Genomic DNA, 16,323 nt, shown 5'->3' with positions numbered 1-16,323 from the left:
GAACAATCACACGCAGAAAAAGAAAAGGAATACGTCAGAAAAGTCCGAAAAAGCAGTTTCTTACAAGTACAGTAAAGATACCAAAGAAGAGACTCGGGGGTTTGGCGCTCACCTGAGCATCGCCAGTTCTTCTTCCAATTATTCTTGACGACTTCAGACTTCAGAAATCTCGTGTGTGTGTGTGTGTGTGTGTGTGTGTGTGTGTGTGTGTGTGTGTTGGGGGGGGGGTGATGTCTATTTGTAAATAATGTCACACTGCAAAAAAAAACAACAACAAACATTCCAATTATGTATTAAATATGTCTATGAATTTTCAACCAAAGAAAGAAAGAAAAAGATCAGACTTCAAAAACAGGCCCCGATTTCGGCCCGACCCCTGGATCTATACCATAACTTTGAAAACACATCCACTGATGTCTTTTCTGTTTTAATATTTTTTAATCATTAGCTTTTCCTCTTTGCTTCTCTAATTTGGGGTTCTGGGTAACGTTGGAGTCCTCCTCGGAGGTGGGTGGGGGCATCGTTCCCATTTGAATAGATATTGTCACCCTAGAGACAATGAATAATGAATAATGAATGAGAACAGTTGAGGACTATTGCATATTACTTGATTATTAAATCAGAGTTCACATTAAAACGATTACATTTGTGTAAATCACCGAACAAAAACGAAAACAGAAAAGTCTTGGGTTTCATTATGCATGGACAAATTTTACACACGGTGGAAATGTAGTACAAAAAGGTCCATGGCACTGAAAAACTGAAATTACCGGAAAGTATAAGTTCCAGCCCCTATACCAGAGGGTCATGTCAAATTATGACATTACACCATTAGATTTAACATGCTGTCGGTATCATCCGTTTTGGTGAACTGAATTACGCACAGGTAGATTTCTGAGCAATAGAGACATGCACAACTCAATGTAATGTAACAAATATATCATGAACACGTACCACCAATAAAGGATTCTGGAAACCACAAGAACAATGACCACAATTATATTATAAAAGTAGCAAGACTTTGCTTTCTTATCCAACTAGCTCATTACACACAATAACACAGATCGTACAGTATAGTTCAAGTAAACATTACGTTGGCCCATTAACCACCAGGCACTCCACTTGTTGCGAAAGCAAAATGATGCAGGAGCTTGCCCAATGTAACACTTTTGGAGTTCATGATCAAACAAAGAATGAACCTGCGTAGACCAGGTGACTGAGATAACTTACTTTAGTACCCTATAGTAACAAATACCTGTGAAACAAATTATTCATTTGATTTGGTTTATATAAACAGTGTGCTCCTAAAAAATGCAACCGAAGTTCAAAGGTCATCTTTGTCAGGAATATAGTATGGTCTATTCGTGCGAAATATTTACTACAATACGAATTAACTCACCAGCTTTGATTTGACACCTTGCTTGCGTCAACATTGTCATGGATCACATAGTCAGGGCCCTTCGAATGTGAAGGGAACACTGCAAAAACATCGGTGTTAGATTTAACACCGTGGGTGTTAAATCTAACACCGATCAAGTGTCAATAGAGGACCACACCGACAGGTGTAGAAAGTATGTTGTGATGGTGTTGAAAAGTGTTCACCTGGCACTTCATGGTGTTAATTTGACACTGTAGCTGGTGATATTTTTGACACTTCGCTGGTGTTAATTCAAGAATGACACCGCATGGTGTTGATTTGATATTGCTAGTGTTAATGTCAATTGTGTAACACCCATCCAGCTTCAATATGAGACCACACCAACTGATGTTACTATGGTGTAAATGTGTCCACACCTCTTTTTTTTTTCAAAGATCAAGTACTTTATCGGAAAATTCTCGATCGTCTTGTTGAAGTTCAAAATCAACAAGAAGAATGGTAAATACGAAACTATTAAAAAACAATTCTATATTTTTAAATGACACCCGGAGGTGTTAATCTAACACCATAAATAAGCACCGGAAATTTAACACCAGCTTGGTGTTTCATACTGAACACCGGACTTTTTGCAGTGTAAAAAACCTACTTTGTCCAAAATTTGGTTATTGCTCTGGTAGCAAGGTCTAGTGAGTACACATCAATAGTTGTGAGTATTCAAGTGGGACATGTACAGTCTGTAACAGGAGACAACAAATTTTAATGATATCTCCTCATGGTGCAACTTGCAATTGACCCAAGGATATTTGTGGTGACAACATTTCACCGTAACAGTTGCAGAATGGATACAAGGGAAACATTCCATTTGCGATTCTAATAAGACAAGAGTTCCTCCATCCAGAAAGATTATCTGGGCGAATTTGCGCAAATAATAACAATATGGAACAAGCCCCAGCGGACACGTGGGTAATTTTTGCAAGCGGAGGAGAGGGAAATGTACAGAAAACAGGCTCTCAGGAGATACTGGAAACCCATCTAAGGACCACAACTGCTCGCAGTAATGGTTTAGGGATAAGATCACGAACTTTCTATCGTATTGCACGATTAGATATAAGCATGTATCCTCACGAAGTGCATGAACGTCATCAACTGCTGGAGATGGATTTCCAGAGGAGGCTCAACTTTCGAGGATGGCTCCTGGACAGGTTTGTGGGCGACGCCAATTTCCTGCGAAACCTTGTTGGCGACAAAAGCCGCAGTCAGCATGGACAGGAAAATGAACACCCTCAGTGTCACGAAGTATTCGCGGCTGCAGGACATGCGCCATAGTTCATTTAGGACGTAAATATGAGCAGACAATAATGGAGTGTGTGGGCTAGTTCTTTCAAAAAGAACCTCAAGATCTACCTTTTCAATTTTAATTGACAATTGTTTGACTGTATGTATGTTATGTACTATATTGTTTGTTTAGTGTTCTTGTATCTTCTGTGATACTCTGTTGTAAGGTAATAATATGTACTCTGGGTTTCTTAGGTAGGATGGGCGTTTTAAAAGAGTCTCTCTATTATTATTATTATTATTATTATTATTATTATTATTGTTATTATTGTTATTATTATTATTATAACTATTATTATTATTATTATTATCATTATTATTATCATTATTATATTTATGAAAGTGGCCAAATAATTGGGCCATTCTTCTTCAACAGAAACATAGATAGTTGCATGCAGGCCTACTGAGGATTGATCAATGGGGACATTGACGTGAACCAGCTGGAAGGAAACTTTGAGAGACAGGATCGAGGAGTGTTCCGGCACCTTTGGTAGGGCAGGATGGTCATGATGGTGCTACAGCTCACTGTCTTCGAGCTGTCCGTATGAGGCTGGTACGTGTAGAGCTATTTGGCCCTCAGTCATGAGGTGGAAGGCCTCTACGATCTCCTTACTTGAAATTCAATTCAATTCATTTACTTGACACCCTGTGACTTTTTTTTCACTCTTAGAATACCAAAAGAGCAGGGTATACACATCCCCACAACGTGATCTCGATGACTTGCAAGGCGCGTATTCGGCATGAGATCGATGTTCTTCGTAGCCATGCAGCGTCGTGTCGACACGGGGACACGTCGAAGGTGTTGGTGCATAAAAGGTAAGGGCTGTCTCACCAGAGATTTTAAATTAAGGTCATTCGCAAACTGTTAACAGAGGGGATAGTATTTCATTAACACTTGAAGTGAAAAACAAAAACTATAAAACCAAGTTGGTTTCGTACCTACAAACCAAAATCTAGGAAATGGTAGGTTTTGAACCCTTCACCTTCGAAGGACCCTAAAGATGTGATCCGTGACTATGATGACGCAAGTAAGGTGTAGAATAAAGTATGATTTCATTACAAAGCTGACCTTTGAACTTTGGTCAGCTTTTTATTCATTGTTTCTTGATTTTTTATGAACACCCTTCATAGTCAACTTTTTATATTCTGTACTTTTTAGGAACACCCTATATATATTCATTTATTGCCCGTAGCAAACTTCTTTAACTCTTTTTTAATTGAAAATTTTGCCAGACCTCAATCTGGTTTATGTTGTTACATATATCTATACGTGATCAACATTCAAAATCAAATTTCACAACATGAATTCTGCCTATCATGCATTGTATTCCAAGGTTACTTAAGGCCTTGTAAAGAGAAAAGCACAGTCAATCAACCGGGGTCAATCATGTTGAGTTGATGATTTTTGCGATGGTAGAGATTTGAGGAAGACTGGTGAATTAGCACCACTCTCCTAAAACGTAAGACTGACGAGTTATAAGATCACGAACAAAAAAATTCTGGGGCGGGGGGAAGATTATGACCTTTCACATTCAAAACTTCATGGGATTTTTGCCCCCCCCCCCCCCCCCGCCTAAAAAAAAAAAAAAAAAAATAGGTGGTATTGAATAAATCCTTTATATTTTTCCTTCTTGAATTGTAAATAAGGTCTGAGACAAACAAACAAACATGGAACCAAATGCATTATACAGCATAGTGCTTTTGACATGTTTAAAGCAATTCTACAGAGAAAAAGACGTAATACAAACAACTCTTAAGTGAAATGCAGAACTTTCAATAAAAGTTTTACCTTCAATGGCTATAGGTGTCTGATGATCACTACACAGCTGACTGATGTACGTGAGACACCCATCTTTTGGCCTTTGGGTGAGGTGACTAGTCCCCGAAGTGAACCTCTGACCCGGTACCAACCTGAAGTCAAATCTCCGCAACAGCTTGGCCAGAATCACGCGGGACTCAATCTAAGAGGATTAGAAGAGGTAGTGCATCTTTGAACGCTTATAATCCATTTCCTACTCCACAAATGCATGAATATTGGGGAAATTGTCCATTGGCGAAACATTTCCGAAAGGCATAAACATGGAACAATGTCACTCATTACAGGCATTCGGTCCTCATGAGCAATGCAAGAAGAAACCATTGCTCTTGAGTGATCCCATCGGAGCTTTTGGATTTTTAAAATAGAAATTAAACAACATTGTGCCCACTGCTGAAGTGGAATGATATTTAGAAAGTTTTTAATCAAAGAGAAACATTTCGGGACAATGTGATTGGTTGAATCGCGGTATCTGTCACCTCTTGATCTGTGTTCTCCGTCTTCGCTGTGTACTCTAAACATGCTGAGTTTGGAGGTCGACCAAAAAAAGGGGGAACCTGAGGGGTGTCTCCCTCCCACACTCGAGGAACTTTCGTGTTCTCAGAATTGATATTCTAAGATTTGGTGCACACTTCAGTAGAATATTTGCAATTTTCAAAATGTAGGGAAATTGTTAATGGCACTCCACCCCCCAGTGCCCCCTGTATATGAATACACTAATAATTTACATTATCATTAATCTATACACTAACATTTACTTATGAGTAAAGTAAGTGTATAGATGGTAGCCTCGCGTCCCCCAGTGTGCCCCCTGAATCATACCTTTAGTAAACTTTTCATTTTTCCTTTTCTTCTATGCTTTCTAGCAATATAAGAATAATTTCCATTGCTCGAACAATGCGATCACGTTTAAGCTTTTAATGAAAGCGGCTCGCGTGCTCTGCCCGAACTTATAGTAAAATGACTAGTTTTCATAAGTTATGACCCGGCTTGTCAAATGCTTATAGTCCTTCGCGGGGATTTTTTAATTCCCTAGAAATTTGATTTAAATGCTCCATTTACAAAAAGTCCTTACCGTGGGAGAGGGGTTCCCCCCCCCTCCCACACCCTCCCTCACCGAGAGTCTCACACCGTCACATTAATGTGCCCCTGTATCATAGTCCTTCGCAGTGATTTTTTCAACTATGTTTAATTCCCTAGAAATTTGCATTTAAATGCTCTTATATACGCAATTTTTGCACTCCGTTTTTACAAATAGTTCCTACCGTGGGAGGGGGGGGGGGGTATCCCCTCCCACACCCTTCCCCCTCCACCCCGGTCGCTTTGCTACCTCTTCGAGGATCTCACACCGTCCCATAAATGTCCCCCCCCCCGAATGTTGTAATGATATTCCTTCGCACTGATTTTTCTCACCATGTTCAATTCCCTAGAAATATGCATTTCAATTTTCTATAAACGCGACTGCTTTTAAATTATCTATAAACGCGACTTTTGTACTCTGTTTTTACAAAAAGTCCCTGCCGTGTGCGTGTGTCGCTTCGCTTCGCTCCCTCGCCGAGGATCTCACACCGTCACATAAATGTCCCCCGTATTTCATAATCATAATCCTTCGCACTGACTTTTTTTCATTATGTTTAATTCCGTAGAAATTTGCTTTTAAATGCTCTATAAACGACAATTTTGTACTCTGCTTTTACCAAAAAAAAAAAAGTCTCTACCGTGGGAGGGGGAATCTCCCTCCCACACTCTTCCCCCCTCTCGGTCGCTTCGCTCCGTCGCCGAAGATCTCACACCGTCACATTAATGTGCCCCCGTCGAGATTTTTGCCTCCCCCCACCCCCCCCCCCCCCCAAAAAAAAACCACCAAAAAACAGAAGTGTTCCGGCGCGCTTGCATGTACCAACTTCTCTTTTAGCTGTTACATTTTGTAAACATGATTCGTAAATGTAAAAACTGAATATCATTATGTGATACAGGTGCTTGTTTTACGTGATAATGAATGTCATCTATTCACATTTCTTTTTCAGACGATCAAACACGAAACATTAGTTGCCCAATATCATTGTATATTAATCAATGTTTGTGACCGCTGTTCAGACGCAGCAAAATGTATTTCACCATCGATCCGAGGCAGTCTCATATTTTACTCATAAATTCACTGGCAAAAAAAAAAAAAAACAGAAGAAAAAAAAAAACATAGGCCTAAGGCAAAATGTGTCTTTCTTAATAGGAACAATGCACTGTTTAAACTGAGAACAAATCAAGGGACTGAAGGAAACCAATGGAATGGTGATTTCCATGGAAAAAAAAGGAAAAAAAAAACCACCCATGAAATGAAAACAATTATGGTCATACATAGGCGAATTGTTGACCGGGGCACGACCGATTACCCAACGAGAAGGGAATGTAGGCATACATGGACTTCATCCGTCTGTTGGTAAAACATATGATAAAACAAATGATGTTTGTTAGGTCCATTCTTAAGGTTTATTAATACGAAACCTAAATAAGGTTCGTTATTCTGAAGGTTCAAATTCCCTAAACCTAGAGGTTCTTTTTTACTGATAATGAAAAAAGTTTCGTTAATCCAACCATCTGTGGCATTATCCCAGGGATACATTATTAGTTATTATATATTATTATTAGTTGTCATTAGTTTCCATTTATGTAAAAGACTGCGTCTTGATTTGATGCTGCGAAACAAAATCACATTGCCAAAAAGTAAAGAAACAGTTAAAACACTGAACATATTAAAGTATAGTTCAATTCAATTCAATTCAATTCAATTTTATTTCCATTTCCATTGAATAAACAGAAAAAATATATACAATACATTTACAGAACAAATTTATAACAATTTCAAAGAAAACGTACAAGTGGTCACGAGTAACAACAGAATTTCGTTTCTAAGGTATATACCTAATACAAAGATTAGAATGGAAATGGAGGGTCCCACTTAAAAAATAGTTATCTTGTGTTAATCACAATATGCGGTCTGAATTGAAAAGCTTTCACTTAATGTTGCAAAACGAAAAAAAGAATAACACACACACAAACACACACACACAATTTCTATCTCATCAATGTTAATATTAGAACATCTTGATAGTGCTGCATCGGATACCATGTGATGGTTTCTTAATTATATATATATTTTTTTCCAGATGATCAACATAAAATAGAAAGAATTTCAAGATTTAAAGAGCCTTCATCAGCAGATCAGCTGACTCCCATGATCTGACGTGCATAAAAAGATAAATGAACGAACAGTGAAAATGAAATCTCTTAATGATAAATTCTATTTTTTCACTCTCTCTCTCTCTCAACAACAACAACAACAACAACAACAACAACAACAACAAAAGGAGAGATCAAAGCTCACTGCTCGTCGTTGTCACGTCGGAAGCGCTCAGGACGAAATTCTTCTGGGTCGTCAAAGTAGCAATCCATCATACCCATGGCCTGGATGATAACCTGTAACGGGAATATTAACTTATTCATTTCTCAATGACATTATGTAAAATGATAGAGATAGGCATACGCCTTAAAAAAAAGTAGAATAAAATGGAAAGTTTCACACGAAGATTTTTCACGCTCTCTTTGCTAGACGTTTGTGGCAGGGAGAAATTTGTTTTTATACCTCCATGACCTTGGGGTAAAAGGTCATGGAACTCATTACATATAAAAACAGAAAAAATGTGTAGCGGTGGAGGCATCCTTTCTTCTGTGTGAATATTTTTTTTTTTAATAATGTAATGCATATTATATTGTAATGTATTGTGTGTATTTCTAAGCATATTGCATATATTGTACAAATATTTTTTCTATCTCTTTCTTATTCCTTTTACGTGTGTTTCAATGTTTGTACATTTTAATGATTGTATGTTTGTTTGTTTGTTTGTTTGTTTGTTTTTTTTTTGTAATACTGTATATGGTCGGACCCCTGTGAAAAACAGCTCTTAGCTGACCAGGGCTATCCGTCCCATGAGTGGAGAATAAATAAATAAAAATAAGTAATAAAAAAAATACCTCCGCCACGAACTGTCGGCGGAGGCATTATGTTTTCGGGTTGTCCGTCCTTCCGTCCGTAATCAATTGTGGACAGCATAACTAAAAAAAAAAAAAAACCGTTTTAAGGTATCCTAATGAAACTTAGCCTGTATGTATGAGTGGGTGAAGTTGTGCCTATCAACTTATGTGTGCACATGGTCAAGGTCAAAGGCCAAAATGCTCAAAATTTCACTCCCCCCCCATATCCATGCAATGCCTGAAGGTATTTTCTTGAAACCTAGTGTGTACATGTACTACCAAATGAAGATTTTTCTGACAGAGTTTTGGGTCACGAGGTCAAAGGTCAAAGGTCAAACGAAAATGTTAGCATTTTGCTTTTTTCTCCATACCTCGCAAATGGTTCAAGGCTCCTTCATGGAGACTTAGCGCATATTCATGTACTGACTGGCAGTGATTATCTATAGGGAGTTGGGAGTCAGGGTCAAAGGTCAAGGTCAGTTCCTCAAAGTTTCACCCTTTCCCTCATATTCATGTAACGCCTGCAGGATTTTTCTTCAAACTTAATATGTACATGTTTTACACATTAGAGATTCTCTGGGGAGTTTCTTGCAGAACAAAGGTCAAAGGTCAAGGGAAAGTGCTAAATTTCACTTCTTCCTCCATAACTCGAAAGTGACTCAAGGTACATAAACTCCTCAAAATAATTTCTGCAATTAAAGTTTGATATATCATATTTCTCTTATACCCGCATTATCTTCATTAGATATGACATCATAAGAAAGTCTGATTGATTGTCTTTAAAATGACACCTCACTTGCTATGATTGGGTGTTCCTGGAATGCACAGTATGACTGAGTATGAGGGAAGGTCAAATGTGAAATATTGCAAAATAGAGCAAATGTGTTATGTCAAACAGTATAATTCCCATTTGCTTGGTCGTTTCAGGGAAGGAATGTGCTTGAAAAGAATGCATTGTGAGATTATCATTAGATTCCAGGCCTCATCCATGAGTTAAAAACTGCAGTAGTATGTGCAGATTGAAATTAAACATAAAGGTTGACCAAACAGTCATCTAATGTCTAGGAAGTGGGAGTTTCTGAAAGTTCTGTCATTTCGGCAGTGCTTATTCCAGTGGCTTTTTTCATCAAAACTGTACGTTATAAATAGCAGAATTCTTGCGACTTTTCACTTTTGACCTGTCCCCATACTCAGCTGTTTTGCACATTCCAAGAACACTCAAACAAGAGAAGTGAGGTGCTATTTTAAAGATAATTAATCAGGCTTTCTTATGATGTGATATTTAATGAAGATAATGCTCGTATGAGAGAAATATGATATATCAAACCTTAATTGCAGAACTTATTTTGAGGAGTTTATTTATGCATGTTCTATCTGACAGTGATTCTCTTGGGAATTTCAAGGTCGTGGGGTCAAAGGTCAATGGTCAAAGGCCAGGTTGAAATGGTAATATTTTACTATTTAATACTGAAATTGCACTTTTTCTCCATACCTTGAAGATTACTCAATGCATGAACTTACAAAAGCCAAGTAAAAATCCTCAAATCTCCAAACACCCTGCACTCTTAGACGATACAGCCATTCATCCATTAAACTTAATTTAAGGAAAATGAAAAAAAAAAGACCTTTGTGACAAACCTGCCATTTTAATATTTTGCCAATTACTTTAGTATGTAAAATTGCTTTCATACATTGTCAAGACACTATATCAGGAGAACTATGCATTATGGCGGAGGCATACCTGTCGCCATAGCGACATTTATATTTATCTTTCAGCTGCCATTTGCTTTTTTAAGAAGATCGTTGTTAGTTACCATAGTTTTGATTTTTGTCCTTGCACATATTAATCTGCAAGCCCCCATCTCTCAAGACACCCGGACGGGTGCCGCTAAACGACCCGAGTGCACCTGATTTGTATTTACCATAACTTGGGTTCCCTTGGGCAGATGGTACTGTTCATACTGGACGTCAAATCCCAGTATACGGCTTGTGCCTTGAACTGGTGGAAACAGCCTCATTGTTTCCTTCAGAACCTGCAAACATTAATTAGAACGCGATAGAAGAATAGAACGGTGACAGGAGCATTCAACTGGTGCTCTTTTGTAAAAGTTGAAATGCAAAAAGAGAGAAAGAAAAACAAGAAGAATAAGTGCTTCAAAGTACTCAGCCACAATCTTGACATGACATGAAATTTCACCTAATGATGATATATATAATTATATATATATATATATATATATATATATATATATATATATATGTATACAAAACAAAAGTCAAAAAGCGTAAATCAGAGCTGTATCGTGCCAAAGTATTTGAAAGTGTACTCTCCTGGAAGCTAAGGCGATTACTGTAAAACTCATTTTCCGCTTAATTCCGACGAATAAAGTTGGCATATAGTGTAGTCATCAAGTATGTATCTTTATGAATTGATATGTCCGATTAGCGCCCGGGCATGACTGGTCGATTAATTTTTGAAGAGTTTGTTTGCAAAAACCGATAAGTCCATTTTTGAAAATTTTGACGTACAGTCTCTGTCATAAAATACAAAATAATAGCTTTTAAATGATATATTGGTCACTACATATAAAGGTACATTTTTGAAGTTGTGGTCAAAAGAAACAAATATTTTCTTATTATTCTCTTTATTTTTCTTGACCTTTAATCGTAAATATCTCCATTTGGCAAATATGGACTTATCTGTTTTGCGAACAAACTCTTCTTTTATATTTGTGTATTTATCGCTTTGTTTTCACTCCAGCCGCGTCGCTATATACCTGGATGTCGGATCATGAGAATAGGTTTCAAAATGGAACTTGACGTGCTGTTGATATCCAAGAGACATCCTGTGATGATAAAGACATCATAATGGCTGGCCTAGTTATGATGATGACGATGATTATGGTAGAAATAGTACTAGTAATGGAATCATAATAATCAATTTAATGAAATGAAAAAAAAAAGTATTTGGGATTCGATTTATCATGAGCGTATCATGTTTGGCATTTGATGATTTTAGATATGATGTTCGAATATTTATTTATAACATAAGTATTTTTTCAGTGTTAAGATTTTATGATTATGGGTTTATACAAGGAAAAAAAGAGTTTGAGATTTAGTTTATTGTTAATAAATGATATATCAGATTTGATGTTATATGATTTGGTGTTATAAATGGATTGTTTTTTTAATGAGAAAGTTAAAATGGAGCTTTTTGGAGAAGAAATTAAGAAGGCGTTAAATGAATTAATTGGTAATGGAGCAAAATAAAGGAATAAGAAAGGTAGGGGGAAGGTAGAGAGAGAAGAGAGAGAGAGATAGAGAGGAGAGAGTGAGAAAGAGAGAGCGAAAGATTAAAGAGAAAAAGTAAAGTAAAAGGTGAAGAGATGAAAAAGATAGAATGAGATAAAGTTGTACTATTATGATATAAATGCGTGTTTTGAAATCAAATATTGCATATATTATATTGATTTGTTTGTGTATAGATGCATTTTTTGTCAATTTTTTGTGTGTAATTATGTAGCTGTAATTGATGAGTGTGTTTTTATTATGTAGAATGTATTTAAATGTTTTTCCGTATTGTCCTTTGTTTTTGCCTTGTGCCTCCTGTTTAATCCAGGAGACAACCTAGGCCTTTCATGTTACATTGGCTTTTTTTTTATATAATAAAGAATGTTGAACAACAATCATAATGACATGACAATATGACAATCGAGGTCAACTCACCAGCATGAGGTATTCGAGCTTCATGATATCCTCATAAGAGACAAAAGTTTTGTCCCCCAACTTCTCATCTAACTCCTGCTTCACTCTGTGAAGAAAACAAACAAACAAACAGAGAAAGCAGAAAAAAAACATTAAAATCATGATACCCTGATGAGCACAAGCTCTCATTCACAAAGACTTATATACATGTAGTATGTTCTCGGATTAAACTTCACTCCATGAAGCGATACAGGATGACCCTCTGCGTTACTGAGCATACAGTAATCACAATTTAGGGGGGAAAATGTGAGCTAATACTCCAAGATCCTTAGCTTGGCATTTTACGTAACGTTTGCTGATTTTACACGGAGAAGAGTAATGCTGGGCTTCATAAAAGACTGTAGGAAAGGACCAAACAGAGTGATGTTGAACCATCTAGTATTGATATAAAGATAGGCCTACATGTATATTCAGAAATGTAAAAACTCAGTTGTCAGAGACTCCAACCCCAAGCACCTTCAGGTCTGGAGATTCTCCCGCCCGAAACCCCTAGCAAACGGGAGACTCCAAGTTGATGTGTGCGAAGCGCGAAGTTCCTAGGATTCTAGATGTTCTCTGGTGCTATCTAAGGCTTATTTTTTCAACATACGATAGAAATAAGTAAGAAATCCTTTCCACCGGGAGACACAGAGCCAGGGCGGGAGAAATCAAATCTCAAACGGGAGAGTTGGAGTCTCTGAGTTGTCAGCCTAGGTGGTGTAATTGCCTTTATTAGGAACATCAAACATACAGAATTGATTATTGCAAAAGGGAAGCATAAAGAAGTTATTTATTATCGAAAATGGCCCCCTATGTAACATTTATGGTAAAGAGTCCAAGTATAAAGAATGTTACCCACCATTACAAGTACTTTGTTTTGAGAATAGTAGTTTTTGTTTGTATTCTTATTGTTTGTTGATTGATATGTGATTCATGTTTTTGACTTTCGATGTTGAATGTAAATCATGAAAATCAATAAAAAGTGTAAAAGAAAAAAAAAACACTCCCAAATCCTCAAGATCTTGCTGTTTTTGTGCATTTGAGAATTGATCATATTTGAAACATGTGCAGTAGGCCTATACATCTCACTGTATGGAATTCTTTCCATCAACACTCTGATCAATGATATTATTTTACACTTTGGCTTTCATGGAATAGACCACAAATCAGAAGTGTCACAAGGAGAAGAAAAAACCCACGTTGCACTCATATTGTAATACATCAAGCGAAAACCCTGAGGGGCAGTAATATGCGAATTGACGGTTAAATGGTGCATTTATGAATGTATGAATCATGAATGCTTCAAAATGTAAGCTGTGACAAGAAACATAAACACAGTAAAAACAAGTGTTGAAAACATTGACATATGGAATTGATACATCCCACCCCATCTCTGCTTTTGGTCCATCTTCTGGGCATTCCCTATACTGGAAAGAACATAACTTTGTTTCACAGTGTAATGCTACAGTCACACACGGCCGGGTCACAAAACGGATTTAATCCAGGTAAAAATGAGCCGGATTAGTCCCGGAATGGAGGGTAATTTATGCTACAGTCACACACGGTCAGATTTCGAACAGGGTCCATGAGGAATTAAAACCGTATTGACCCGGTTCGAGCCGTAGATACCCGTATTGACCAGTATCGAACCGTATAAAATCCGCTTTGAATATTAACTGAATCCTTTTCGACCCCTATCGACCCGTACCGACCCGGATGTAAACCTGGGCCCCGTTGCAAGAAACTCAAATTGCGTTTAAACGCAACTCACATCCTACGCAAGTATCTCACGCAACTTGCGTAGGATACTTGCGCGCCGTTGCTAAAAGAGACTTGCGTTTGATTTTTGGAGTTGCGTTTAAACGTAAAGTTTCTAGCAACGGGGCCCTGGTCATCATTCGTTGCATGAAGGCAATGCGGTATACGGCAAGGGTCCATACGGTTTTACGCTGCTGGTTGCAGCTGGTCGATGCGAGTCAATGCGGTTTGAAATGGGTCATTTCGGATATCAATACGGAATTGAAATCCGTGAGCAAATTTGAAAAGGACCAAATTCTTTTCACCGCCGTATTTTAGCCCCCGGAATCCATCAGGAATTGACACGGGTTACGATGCGGGTCAATGCGGGTCTCTACGGCTCGAACCGGGTCGATAGGGTTTAATTCCTTACGGACCCGGTTCGAAATCCGCCATGTGTGACTGTATGATAGCATTTATTGATGACTCACATTGTGTTCACATTGTTAAAATGCTAGAATTTAACAGTGTGAAGTGATTTCACACTGTGTTCACAATGTGTTCACACTGTGTTTTTCACACTGTGGGACACTGTGTTCTTTCCAGCAGGGTTTTTATATTCAATAACGTCTCCTGTCATAAGCCCACTCAAGAATGAGTTCGTTGTTTTCTTCATCCAAAATCATACATTATCAAACCTCTTCTATTTTTTAGGCATCTCTTCTTATTGAATTTCTCTTTTGGCAACTTATAAGCTATTCACGGGCTTGTACTGCTCAAACAACATATCAGACAACATGTATTACAATGGATGTAGACAAAATCCACCAAGAGAAAATATTTAGAAAACAAACAAATTTCCGTAGTCAAAATGAAAAATATTTTAATTTCAATGTATTATGTCACTAGGCAGTAGGCTCCATGCTCGCCATCCCTGTTGGAAATAACACAGTGTCCCATAGTGTGTTCACACTGTGTGCACATAGTCGACTATGTGAAAACGCTCGAATTTGACACTGTGAAGATTATTTCACACTGTGGTGTTGTTTTTCACAGGATATTCACATATTCTTGTACTGCTGTACACTATGAATAAATGATTCACAATGTGTTCACACTCTTAAAATGTTCAAATTTAACAATATGGAGAGAATGTGTTTCACATTGTGTTTAATAATTGTTGTAACACTTTGTTCTTTCCTGCTAGGATACAAAAAAAAAACAAAAAAAAAAGAACACTCACTTCTCATAGACATGTGGGTATCGGCACAACTGCTGGAGGATGAAAGCTAGTGTATTGCCAGTTGTTTCTTGACCTTTGTTTTGCAATGCAAAGAATTTCCAGACATTGGGAAAAAGGAGAGGCCGTTTATATGAAAATACGATACAAGCACATAGGGTAAGTTGTTAAAAAGAGGTTTCCCATGCACACAGTCATTTGAAAAGAAGCCTTCAACACAAAAACATGGTATCTATTGTTCACTAATGCTGTTTGCGTTTTTCTCCCGTATCTCCATATCGCTTTTTTCTTTCTTTTCAAAGGATACTGCCTGTTCAAAGCCCTATTCAGGTTCTATACCACTGGTTGCTTGGTGGCCCATAAAGGGGCACAACAAATTCAAAGACATCCCTAAAATGATGGTGGTATATGCGAAGGACACAAGTCTCAACTTATGTGGCCATAGGCATTTTTATCAAGAGTGACGGACGTCATAGGTAGATCTATGCAAAACGCAAAACTTTGTAAACACCTTTATTCTAAATCGAGAGGCAATTTTACATTAATTTTCTGAACGATTTGTGTGCGTGTGCGCGTATGTGTGTGTGTGTGTGTGTGTGTGTGTGTGTGTGTGTGTGTGATGCTCTATCTGTCCTTGCTTAGCATCAAAACACAGCCACAATTGCCATATCATTTTAAAAGGTTTCACAAAACACAGAAGCATGGCTAATGCACCGGCCACCTCGTGGCGGAGGCCTGAAAAAGTAGGCCCTACTGGAAAGAGTTACATGAGACTGGCCTTTTTAGCCCCAAACTGAAATTGCATTAAGAGCAAAGGCCTTAATTTTCTTTATCAACTTCCATTGTTCCTTCATTAGCTGTGTCTCTTTTGTTAGATCCGTTAAAGCATTTGATTAGCACGTACAGCAGTAAGTGTCAGATACAGCATATCCTGACAGCATTTCAAATGAAACCATTAAAATTGTGTAAATATTAATTACCATTTGATATTTTGGCTGATGCTTGTCACTCCACAAGTGCCACGTGACTCAGATACATTGGCAT

The 16,323-nt window shown here is 37.7% G+C and overlaps 1 protein-coding gene across 1 annotated transcript in view; it reads right to left on the bottom strand.

Annotated features, from left to right (window-relative positions):
- Positions 1-437: 437 nt before the first annotated feature.
- LOC139714934 (cytochrome P450 3A28-like) overlaps positions 438-16,323 on the bottom strand; it is a 31,417-nt gene continuing 15,531 nt past the window's right edge. Inside the window, exons 5-14 of the mRNA XM_071626584.1 lie at positions 15,283-15,355; positions 12,285-12,369; positions 10,466-10,591; positions 7,915-7,991; positions 6,885-6,960; positions 4,503-4,674; positions 3,389-3,536; positions 2,504-2,684; positions 1,400-1,458; positions 438-549 (exon numbers count right to left, since the gene is read on the bottom strand). Coding sequence (XP_071482685.1) covers positions 438-549; positions 1,400-1,458; positions 2,504-2,684; positions 3,389-3,536; positions 4,503-4,674; positions 6,885-6,960; positions 7,915-7,991; positions 10,466-10,591; positions 12,285-12,369; positions 15,283-15,355 — 1,109 coding nt within the window. The remainder of the gene's footprint in view (positions 550-1,399; positions 1,459-2,503; positions 2,685-3,388; positions 3,537-4,502; positions 4,675-6,884; positions 6,961-7,914; positions 7,992-10,465; positions 10,592-12,284; positions 12,370-15,282; positions 15,356-16,323) is intronic.

The sequence above is a fragment of the Diadema antillarum genome, unplaced genomic scaffold (assembly GCF_040938485.1).
Source record: "Diadema antillarum isolate AM-2024a unplaced genomic scaffold, OU_Dant_1.0 seq00002539_RagTag, whole genome shotgun sequence".
In the NCBI taxonomy this organism is placed as follows: Eukaryota; Metazoa; Echinodermata; class Echinoidea; order Diadematoida; family Diadematidae; genus Diadema; species Diadema antillarum.
Note: the sequence above shows the minus strand (reverse complement) of the source record. Positions and strands in the feature narration are given on the sequence as shown.